The sequence below is a fragment of the Eleginops maclovinus genome, chromosome 3 (assembly GCF_036324505.1).
Source record: "Eleginops maclovinus isolate JMC-PN-2008 ecotype Puerto Natales chromosome 3, JC_Emac_rtc_rv5, whole genome shotgun sequence".
Lineage (NCBI taxonomy): Eukaryota > Metazoa > Chordata > Actinopteri > Perciformes > Eleginopidae > Eleginops > Eleginops maclovinus.
In genome coordinates, this window is record NC_086351.1 from 25,948,395 (window position 1) to 25,960,267 (window position 11,873).

General features: G+C 42.8%; 1 protein-coding gene across 2 annotated transcripts in view; it reads right to left on the reverse strand.

The window, feature by feature from the left end:
• The window catches only part of LOC134862192 (low-density lipoprotein receptor class A domain-containing protein 4-like), a 34,245-nt gene extending 23,723 nt beyond the window's left edge, over window positions 1-10,522 (reverse strand). For both annotated transcript variants that reach the window (XM_063879951.1, XM_063879950.1), the window contains exon 1: window positions 10,131-10,522. In XM_063879951.1, coding sequence (XP_063736021.1) covers window positions 10,131-10,224 — 94 coding nt within the window. In that variant the 5' untranslated portion in view covers window positions 10,225-10,522. The remainder of the gene's footprint in view (window positions 1-10,130) is intronic.
• Between the last annotated feature and the right edge of the window lie 1,351 nt (window positions 10,523-11,873).

Here is an 11,873-nt window from a genome sequence, read left to right on the forward strand (position 1 = left end):
CACCTCTTCAGATTTCTCTGTCCGTCCGTTTATCTAAACATCATTTTAAGTTTAATAGGAGCAATTTAGTGAGCTTTGTGATTTAAAATACTTTGACATCCATAGTTAAGTTAGCAAAGAGACCAGACTAACCAGTTTACTGTATAAATTCCAGCACAGAAGTCTGGTGAACATCTGTCTGTAGAAACAGATTTTATAAAAAAAAGCTCTGTAAATTTGATCAAAGTACATTAGAGCATAAGGGTTGTGTTGCAGTAAATACAGCTGCGGAAAAAATGAAAAGACTACTTCAGCATTATCAGTTTCTTTTATTTTATTACTTATAGGTATGTCTTTGAGTTAAATGATTTATTTTTTCTTTATTGTATTCTATAAACAACTGACAATGTTTCTCTGTGTTGGAATTCAACAGACACTGGAATGGCTGCCATACATGTAGAGATAAAGGTTTAAGAAACATTTGGAGTGGTCTCTTCATTTTTTCCGGAGCTGTATGTTGGCACTCAACAGCAAGCCCATCATACTAAAGATATAAAAACACTTACGTTATAGACAAGTCTCTTTAGATTTTTAGAAGACTTTCATCAAATAACAGTACACAGAGCGAGAGCTCAGGGTCACCCATAGTGCAACAGTGTAGCTCAGTGATGTGTTTAATGGTACTTTTTGGAAAAGAATGGAGCTCTATGGCACACAAAATACCTTTTTTAAAAATATATATATCAGATTGCTAATGAAACAAACTAATTCCTAATTGCGCTCTAAAGCAGCCGCCTGTGTCCCAAGTAACCGCTCTGTGGTCTCGCTCAATGCTATGATCTCATCTGATTGGTTACGCTATGAGTAATAGCCCCAACACTGAAGGACCTCTGATAGGTCAATGAACGCATTCACAAACTACCGTTACTCTGGTGAGCGAGCGGGGCGTTGCACATAATGTCCGTATTAAAATAAAGTTGCAATAACTAGCACATCCTCTACCCTGAGGGCCCCCCCCCCCACAGCAAACACATTTCAGCAGGAAGCAGTTTGCAATAGATGGAGAGGAGCTGTCAGCATGGGGAGGAAGTCTGCCTGATCACCAACAGGTCTCGGCCCTGGACACACACATGGGGACCCCTTGCTCTTTCATGGGCCCACAACCTTTGCTTTTAAAATGTTATTTCTTTGACCAAAACACAACTGCATGCCATATGTCTGCACCGCTCACCCTGCAGACTCATTCATTCAGATACTGTCGCTCGATGACTTAGTGAGCAAGACAATGCCAATCCTAAACACACTGCATACATCTGGGCCTGCCAGAGTCTGCAGGCGGAGGAGGAGGAGGAGGAGGAGGAGGAGGAGGGGAGAGGAGAGGAAAGATGCTGTGTTATGGTTGGGGGGTGGGAGTCAGAGGCAGACCAGACCAGACATCCTCTATCTCCCCCTGACCCCCTGTCTGAGTCTATGGATGTGTGTGTGTGTGTGTGTGTGTGTGTGTGTGTGTGTGTGTCCTCTCCCCAGCCAGACAATAGAGCAGCCCCTGTGCCTGATTGGGGTCAGCTGGTGGGTGCCGAGGGAAGGGGAGGAGGGGCGGCAGGTTGGGGTGGGGGGGAGGTAGGTATCAGACACCACTGTCTGACTCGTGTGTCTGGATTGAAAGAGAGAGAGAGCGACTAAAAATCAGAGAGCACTCTGAATCATCAGCAAACACCATGGAGCAGTGAGGAGAGGAGGAAGAGGAGAGGAGGAAGAGGATCTGACACCCACACACTTCCTTTACTACTTGACTCCAGGCTGTGAGGTTAAACTGGGTTAAAATGTAAAGAGCAGACAGCACTGCTCACTGCACAATGTTCAAAAGCCTACTGGTTTCAAGGTTTCAAGGTTTCAAGGTTTTATTGGTCATATGCACAGCAGATACAGCGTATATGTTGGCAATGGAAATCTTATATCCCATGCTCCTCCAACAACTCAACATACATGGTGCGAATAAGATAAATAAAATAGTGCAAAAAGAGAGAAGAATATTTACAATAACAACAATAAAGATTTGAGGATGTGAAATATATACATATGTGGAATACATTGAAGTATTTAAATACTTTACACTGTTGAATGAGGAGGTATGGACAGATGCATATATTACGTATAACAGATGTATATGGCAGATATGTATAATATATAGATATGAGTACTATAAACAGATGTGAGTAGACATTCACAGAGCTCAGGAGTTCAGCAGTCTTATAGCCTGTGGTATAAAACTGTCTCTGAGTCTGGTGGTCTTGGTCCGGATGCTGCGGTACCGCCAGACGGTACTGCTCGAATATGATACATATCAACGGGGGGGGGGGCTTCATATAAAATCACACACTGTGGGAGAAGAGGTTGGCCCCTCGATGCAGGGCTGGAAGAGGTAGAAGATATTGAACCTTAGCAAAAAGGAGCAATGTAAGAGTCCTGCATTCACAATCCCAAAAAGTTTTTTAAAAAGTGCAGTCCTTCCAACTTCCTGTGAGAAGGTGGGACGCAGAGCACAGCCAGGCCCCTTTGAAAAGATAGTGGGGGGGTGGGGATGTGATGCTACAGGTAAGATGGGAGTTTAGTTATAACTCATGTTAATTTGGATAACACAATGCACATGCAGAAAGAGTTTAAATCCACCCTCCTGCACTGACTAGCATTACACTGCTAGGACGACTCATGCCTCTAGAAGCCCTAACAGACCCTGCCTGTGGCACTTCATCAGGCTCCAAACAGCTTCCTCTGGAGACACATTAGCTCTAATGAACTTATTTTACATTTGTATGCAGAGTGAGTGAACACCTATACACCTCCTGAAACTAAAACTCCATTCTCTCTTTTCTTCTGCTTGTGAGAAAATATCTTTCTTTGTGTGATATTGAATGAAAATGGTAATGACAACATTTATTTTTTTACAGTAGGGATTATAAAAGCAACTTAGGCACTAAAGTCCCCCCCCCCCACTGAAGTAATCTTGTAGCGGCATCTATAACGCCCACACCAGTGACACCCCTTTGAAATAAGCCTCTTCAAAAATCCAAGGAAAATCCTGCACACCACTTGAAGAGACATGTCATTATTCCACTGTCTGGGTGTTCCTGCACACACAAACAAATGGATTACCCAAATACTGACGGGCAGCGGGCGGCTCCGTGTTTCTGCCTTGTTTTTTCCCCGTTTTGTTTCATAGGACGCAAAACAGCATTTGTAATTTCAAAGCAATAACCGCTGCTTTGTTTCATGTAAGGAGAGACGAGACGTACAGAGAGGCTGGGCTCACAAAGGGTAATAAACATGCCAAGCATTTTATTTGTCTGAATGCTGGGAAAAACAAACCTGCTGCAACGCCCAAAAGACAGTTTGTTTGTCTGACTGAATACGTCCCGTCCATGTCTGCAGACCTGCAGTCATGAGACGCAGCACACTGTGCGCCTCATTCACTCACTGGAACTCTGTACCATCTCAAACTGTGTGTAAATACATGTTGACCGAGACAGCCGAACCACCCCTGCCACCACCATTCACACACACACACACACACACACACACACACACACTTGACGGATGGCCTGTCTAAAACACACTAGGACTACAAATCTGTCCTGGTCCCAAGGGCATTTTGGGAACCAATGGAGGAGGTCTAATGTGGTTGTGTGTGTCGGTGTTGGGGGTGCAATATCTAGACACAAAGGGAGCCCCAGTCGCTAGTGAGGAGGTTGTGAATGCTGCTGGGGGGGGAGTGCAGCGCTGAACAGTGAAGGTGCTGTCAGGACAAGTGGAAGGACGAGCATTGACCTTTGTGCTGCTTTGGAGTTCTGAAGTCGCTGCCTGAACTTGACCTGCTCTGGGTTGAATTTCCCACAATGCTTGGAGCCTCAGAACACAGTGCTGCACGGCCACAGTATAAGAATGTGAGGGGAAAGAGGATGAATGATGATGATGATGATGATGATGATGATGATGATGATGATGATGATGATGATGATGATGATTCAACAAAAACAAAACAAACAAAAGTATACCAGGAAGGACAGGAAAAAATATCCCGTTGTGCTATCATTACTTGTTAGACGCTTTTATCCAAAGCCATAAAACAGGATATATAGCAGACAGGTGTGAGGGTCAGAGACAGAGACACCTTCAGCACAAAAAAAACACCAACTCCACACCTGCTATCTGCTCTGCACAACAGAAATATTCATTTTAAAGGGCCCTTGGGTGATTCTTGTAAGTAAACAAATGTCAGAGCTACACACAAACCGCACTGCCAGTATCCCACAAGCCCAACAAACATGATAAAAAAAACAGAGCAGAAGCCTGTACGACAGAGCAGCATTGGGGTTAGCGAGGTCACTTCAGGGTGAACTCTGGGTTTTCGGTCCTACAACGATTGTTCACTTCTTACCGGAGTAAATCTCCATGGTAACTTATGCTGAACACCTAACCTGCTCCGGGGCCAGTTAAGTTCCAGATAAGAAATCAACTCAGTGAAAGCCCCGCCTGCTGACCAATAAGAGCTTACCACCTGTTGACCAATCAGAGCTCTGTGTGCGGAGTTTAAAGCTATCAAGTCATATTACAGGATAAAGGAAATACAGTTTAAACTGCCGTCTGCAGGAAAGACGGCCGGCAAAAATCACAGACTGTGTGAACATCAACATTTATAGTTGCCCATCTTCAGAGTAGTCTGACTATTATTGCCTTTGCAGTTAGCAAGTTTACTGAAATATCTGCCACAACATAAGTAACCGAAGCAAAGTAACTCAGAGCATTGCGTTCAGTCCACGGTACTGCGAGTACAGACGCCGATACAGTCACACTTATCATTCATATCACATCATCAATCAGATCATTAAATATTATTTATTTCCTGATCTGTGTCTCGAGCCAGATCTGGCTGTGCAACACTTAAATTGTACCATACTGTATGCAGAAGTATTATTGAAAACAACACATTAAGTTGAGGAAACATTCAAGTGTAATTAAAGTCAGATCCACTTGTGTCTCGGGATAAGATAAGAATTACTTTATTCATCCCAGACTGGGAAATGTTTGTGTTGCAACAGCATAATACAATACAACTCATTGTACAAGTAAACAATAAAATAAGAAATAAACAATTCTAAAGTATTAACATAAAGAAGAAATAGAAATAAAAATGTACCAGTATTATATGTATATACAGCTCCGGAAAAAATAAAGAGACCACTCCAAATGTTTCTTAAATCTGTATCTCTACATGTATGGCAGCCACTCCAGAGTCTGTTGAATTCCAACACAGAGAAATGTTGTCAGTAGTTTATAGAACACAATAACAACAAAAAAAATCATTTAACTCAAAGACATACCTATAAATAATAAAACAAGAGCAAATGATAATGCTGTGGTCTCTTCATTTTTTCCAGGGCTGTATGTACAGATATATACAGTTGGACTATGAACATAAATAATCAGTCGGACAAGAAAGCACTATTGGGGTTAGCAAAATATAAGGCAGGACATTATTTACATAGTCATACTTCATGAAGTTTGACGCTCCGCTGTCAGTAGGCTTCTCCAGGTTTGTGATGGTAAAATGTTGCTAACCCCGCCCCTTTTACGTGAACACGCTCTCAGCCGGAGAGAGAAACCCTGGGTTGACTGAGTTGATAACCAGCGTCGTAGGACCGCTTAGCGAGATCTCGGTTGATAGGTTTAGTTAAGCCAGATAACTCAGAGATATCCAGGGTCTGTTGGACTGGCTTCGTCATACAGGCCTCAGGATGATCACTAAGAAACAAACAAGAACTACTCCCAAAACATTGGCCCATAGCACTAAAAGGTAATCAAAATGATTCCATGAAAACCTGTCAATTAAGTTTTTGCTCACATTAAATAAAAAATTAAAATCTGTCAAAACACAATGACTACCACAATCCTTAGATGATCTTTCTTTCCTTTTTTCATTTATCTTAAGGTAATGTTAACCTCATTGACCCAACAGTGTTTACATCAGTACATGTTGTTTATTTTCTGGTGGAATAAACAAAGTTTTAAAAAGGCTGTAAGGCTGAATTTTGGGTGTAAAATGATGAATTACACCTCTAGAATGTTTCTATTTAATGGACATATAATCGTTATTAAAATATTCCAATATAGAGATTCCAAAATAATCAATTAGATAATTGATAGAAACTAAATTGGCTGATAATTGAATTGATTCACCATTTAATTAATAGTTAAATTAAACATTTGACAAATGAACTGGTCCCATCTTCCCCTATGTGAATATGTCCTCACTGTGCAATAGTAAATAGATTTTATTTTGGGTGGTTGGATTGTTGGTGCAAAATTAATACTCACTTACACTGACATAGTTTTGGCTAGTTAAATATTTCAGCATCCGGAGTTGAAGTAGTCTGTAGTAGTATGTCCCCGCTGCGGGACTAATAAAAGATTTCTGATTCCTGGGTCTGCTATATTAATGTTACTGAGAAAACCAATATCCTCTCAGATGACTTTACAATCTGGATATTTTTGCAGCACTCTAGAACATGTGCTGAAGTTGCTGGCGCCCGCAGAGTGCGTGAACAGTTCAGCTCCACAGTGTAAAAACAGGGTCTTGGGACCCTCTGACTGAAACAAGGAGCCCTTTCTTAACCCCCGCATGTTGAGCACCACTGTTCACCGCCATAACCCTCCGCTCAGGAGAGGTGGCAGACTACATAAGGCTCCACTGAGACACACTAACCAAGTGTATAAATTCCCTCAGAAATTAATTATAGGAGTAGTGATCGCAGAATAAATCTGTCTGGGAGGAAAAACCCAAAACGCCCTTTTTTCTTTAAACCTTGTTTGGTTGTCTCTGCCACTCCCCTCCCCAAGGTCTCTGCGTTTCACATCTCAGACTCGGAGTTTGAAGTCTCTTTTATTCCAGGGCTCATTATTGAAATCCATTAATAATAAAACTAAATAAAAAACAAACTAATTCCAAATGAACAACACCTCTACAAACAAAAAAAAGAGGCAAAAACCAACCCCAAACAAACAACAAAGAGCTTAGTGAGAGATTGGATTGGCTGTCTGGCGGGAGACTGCAGGGTAAATATTGGCTGAGCCTGAGAGTGCCTGTCTGTCTGTGTGTCTGTGTGTATGTGTGTGTGTGTGTCTCTGTATGTGAACCTATAGCTAGGTGTAAATGTGTGTGCCTATGTGTACATCTTTGTGTATGTGTCTGATTGAGAGTCAACAAGTGAGCGTGTGTGTGTTTGGCCTGAGGTAGTTGACAGATGACCCTGCTACCACCTACACACTAACAGCACTCACACACAGGATTACAGATCAGGCCGTTTACATCCGTCTGGCTGGCCGGCCCCCGCTGCAGGCTCACTGTCACACACACACACACACACACACACACACACACACACACACACACACACACACACACACACACACACACACACACACACACACACACACACACACACACACACACACACACACACACACACACACACAGACCTTTTCCAGAGGCCAAGTGCATGAGCTATATGCACCCCTACAGAACCGGGAGGATGATAGAGGATATTCTCTATGATAATATATTCTACACGTTGTTCGTTCTGGTCCCTTGAGACATATTTAAACAGCTTGATATTTGTTGAGATTGGCTAACAAACTTTAAATGCCAGTTTTCTGTACTTTTTCGTTTAATGTGCTCAGCGCTATAGATACATTTTGGTTATACATATAATCGTTATTTTTATTTTCAGGCATGATTTGAAAAATAAAAGGAATATTTTTTGGGAGTGTCTACACATTAAACTAAATACTATATCATTTAAAATCTTTTTGATCTTCTCTTGTTTTGTTTTTTTTACCTGGAAATGTTCCTTATTGTCGGTTCACATTGACTTTGTGAAAGAATCTTCTGGAATCCATATGACAAAACAACCAGCACTATCATGAGGTCTCTTGAATGGAAAGCCCACAGTTTATTTGCATTAGGTACAAGTGTAATGACCTGGTGCAGCAGGAACATGGTATTTCCCCACTTGTTAAAGAAAGACAGGACTGATAAAAGTCATGATGGAATAAATGACTTAAGAGTGGAACATGTTTGCAGAGGAAACATGGTGTCACCCTGCAGGGACTTCATCTTCAAGTCTAACCTCCTATAACATTTCATTTGCAATTACATGCATCATGGCTTATCACTGTGGGTTAAACATGTTTCTGACTGCTAACTGTAGGCTTAAGAATATGCTCAAACAGAGCAAGTCTACATGAAGCCGTTTCAGTTTCGGACTTTATAATACTACACCTACATATGAGATAACCACTCAATGAATCCAAGAACAGCAATGGCTAGAGACTAACACAAATTCAAGCATGAATTCCAGTGTGTAGGCAGAGGTTCGATTCCTGGCTGTGACACACTGTCTGAACTGTGATCCCTCTATGTTCGTAGTCCCTTTCAATTTTCCTCTTCCTCTGAATAAAGAGGAAACACACCAGTGAGACCGCCCGCTCTGCTTTAAAAAAAAAAAACGGCAGACTGTAGCTCTTTTCTCCAGCCAGAGAAATCATCAAAGCATGAGCTACATTATTCAGCCTTGCCGAGTCTGCATGACAACACAGCCGACAAACAAGAGCTCTTTTCAAACCAGACGGCCACTACAGTAGGACACAGCTATTTCAGACCACTTGTGAATTGAGCTCCCTCCAACTAGTTCAGATGATGAGAAATGCAGTGAAACATACCAGGCCAGCATTTATAGTACCACACACAGATACCTCTTAAATTCGCTTTACTGTTTAGTGTGTGCACTGCTAGTATTTATCCACACAATTGCATGACTTTTTGCAGCTAAGTTAAGAAGTCTCAGTCAATTCAACTGGATTATCCAATTAGGCTCCCTGCTGTATCAGTGTGTCTGTAGATGTACCGGTTCATGCCTGACCATATGTTTTTCCTTGCTGAAAACGAATCGTAGGACACCAGCCAGTGAGCCAGAAAAACACATACACTTCTTGGATACAATGTGGCATCAGCGCAACCACACTCTGCTGCCAAATCTACATCTAATATCCTGCGTTCACCTCAATTTGCCCAGGCCTGGCCTCGGCCCCAATAGAAATTACACATCACTGTAACTCTGTCCGTCCGTCTGTAGCTGCTCTGTGTGTCTGCATGTCTGTCTGTCAATATGTCTGCCTGTCTAGCTTCTGATGTGTCTGTCTGCATTTATATCAGACGGGATACACTGTCTGTCTGTCCTCTGCATTTTTGTCTGTCTGTCTGTCTGTCTGTCTGTCTGTCTGTCTGTCTGTCTGTCTGTCTGTCTGTGCCTACTCTTGTGTGCGTCTGTCTGTGCCTCAGTCATAAAGAAGAACATCTGCAGTGGATCGAGCAGACAGCAGCGTTAGAGCAGAGCTGATAATGATAGTTTCTCTCTGGGCTGCTCACAAGGCAGACAGACATAACATAGCATTCCAGCGTTTCCTGTCTATGCTGACAGGCAAACTATTTAACCCTCTGTGGTGATCTCCCAGAGCATATGCACAGCCCAGCAGGCCTACAAGGCTGAATCCCCAAGTTTTAATACAACATTTGGCAGAAAACCACTGGTAGAAAAAAGCAGAAAACTTAAAGTAGGAAGAAATAATAAAGGAAACTAGCAATGAAAGAGTAAATCATGCAAGTAGCTGTATGTGCAATGTTAATGCTCTATGATTTTGACATCGACATAGACATGCAGGAGTACTAGACCAATGTTAATGGCTAGCCAATTAAAAGAGCTCAACAATTAAGTTTGATAACAACTATAAAGTCATTATTGTAGGGCATTAAGTGAAATAAAAACAAGAAAAGAGACTATAAACACGAGTTAGTACTCTCATGTCACCATGAAGTTTATATTAGACAGCAAACATACAGTAGTATTAGACGAATAGGCTACTTTTCATAAGGAAAAGCCTATCAGTGCGTGGAGGGTACGGCCAGCAGCGAGTCAGCGGCAGAGTAACTTCTGTCTGATAGGGGTCCTTGTTCTGCTACACTGTATAACAGGGATTAGGCACTCAAGAGTCCTGGTATCTTTTTCACGTTGAGGAGAAACGCAACAAATGTTACTCACATATCTCCATTCCCTGTGGCTGGGAAGCGGTGCAGTTGCAGGAGCAGGTGACATTGGAGTTGCCGGGGCCGCCAGGGGCCGTTAGGTTTTGCATGGGGCTGGGCGGACCGGGACACCGCTCCGGAGAGAGAGCCGCCGCCGCCGCCACCGTCGGGGCCCCACGACTGGAAAACAACAAAAAACTTCCCGGCAGCGGCAGCACAGTCCGCCGCTACAGTAACTCCCGACAGTTTCGCACTTATTTTCCACGGTTATTCTCACGCCATGTTGGACTCGAAGCGGCTCACAGAGTGAATTAGAAGGAGATTTGGGGACGGGCCATTGCCATTGCCACGGGCTAACGCATTGTAGAGTATTTTCCGTTCCTTCCTCCGCCGCCGAGAGCAGCTGTCCTTCCTCTACTACAGCAGAGCACACAGCGGGCTGAGGCGGCGCCCACACACTGACAGACTGACACTCTGGCCAATCAGAGGGCTTCAGAGGAGGCACAGACAGGGGGAAAGAGACGTGCTGCCTTCAGGAGCGGACAGAAATACAGCAATTCTAAACCGGTGACCATTTTTATGAAATACCAAATAGGCTTTAATCTCAGACTGACAGAAAATATAAACTGGAAGTGTCTTGATTTCAAATACAGGCATCATGTGACAGGGCGTGTAAATGCCTTCTGAGAGTTGATGGAACACATAAATACATTTTTGTTGTTAACATTAAAGGGGAAATATGGGTTGGATGATGCAAATAGAGATCCAACATTTTAGCATTTAATAAATTAATTATTGTGGATATACTATAGGAATATCTCATACAAAATGTAACAAATATTGTTGTTATGGAGGCTTAAATTAACTCACCAAAAAACAGGGTTTAGCAAATCACAACAAGTTACTGTCTTTAAATGAGTAAAATACTGTTTTTGTTTGTGCAGGGGGCCCGTTTCAGTCAAGTTTGTTGTGGTGCTGTCTGGAGAGAGTAGTAAATATTCATGAGGCCCTTGCATAAATTAGTTGCAGATTGCATTAATTGGCTATTTTACTGCCTGACTATTCGTACAATTGCAATTTATACAACTGATAGGGCTGCAACTGTCTATCACCGTTATTTTATTATTATTATTGCTTGAAGCAGCTTCAAATCTCAATGAAAACAAAAGGTTTAAGCCATAGCGTGTACTGTTTCCCTGCAGAATGAATAAAAGCATCAATTATTTTTAAAGTTAAAGTTTACCAAAATGAATGTACTGTTATTGTAAGGTCCATACTGTCATTAAAAGCACCTGAATGTGCATTGACATACATATTTACAACTAGGATATAGAGTTGTACTAGGAGGACATGAAGGCATCATCAGAGTAGGGATGGGGCATGGGTTGTATGTTTGTGTGTGTGTGTCTGGGTTGCCCCCCCCTCTGGCTGACCTGACTCAGAAGGCTAGCAGACGGCCGGGTCGCAGTTGACAATGGCTGTGGGAGAGCAGGGGGGGGGGGGGGGGGCAAGGCCGGCCTGCAAAGTCTGGTGTGTTATTTGGGGAGGGTGGGGCGAGCGTTTCCAGTTTCACTCCCTTGTTACGGTGGGCCAATGGAGACAGCTCTTTGAAGGGGCTAACCTTGAGGTGACCCCCGCACCAGTCTTGTGGTTCAGGGGCACATGTGTAGCAGAGAACCCCCCCTCCCCACACACACGCACAGACACACACACACACACAGACACACACACACACACACACACACACACACACACACAC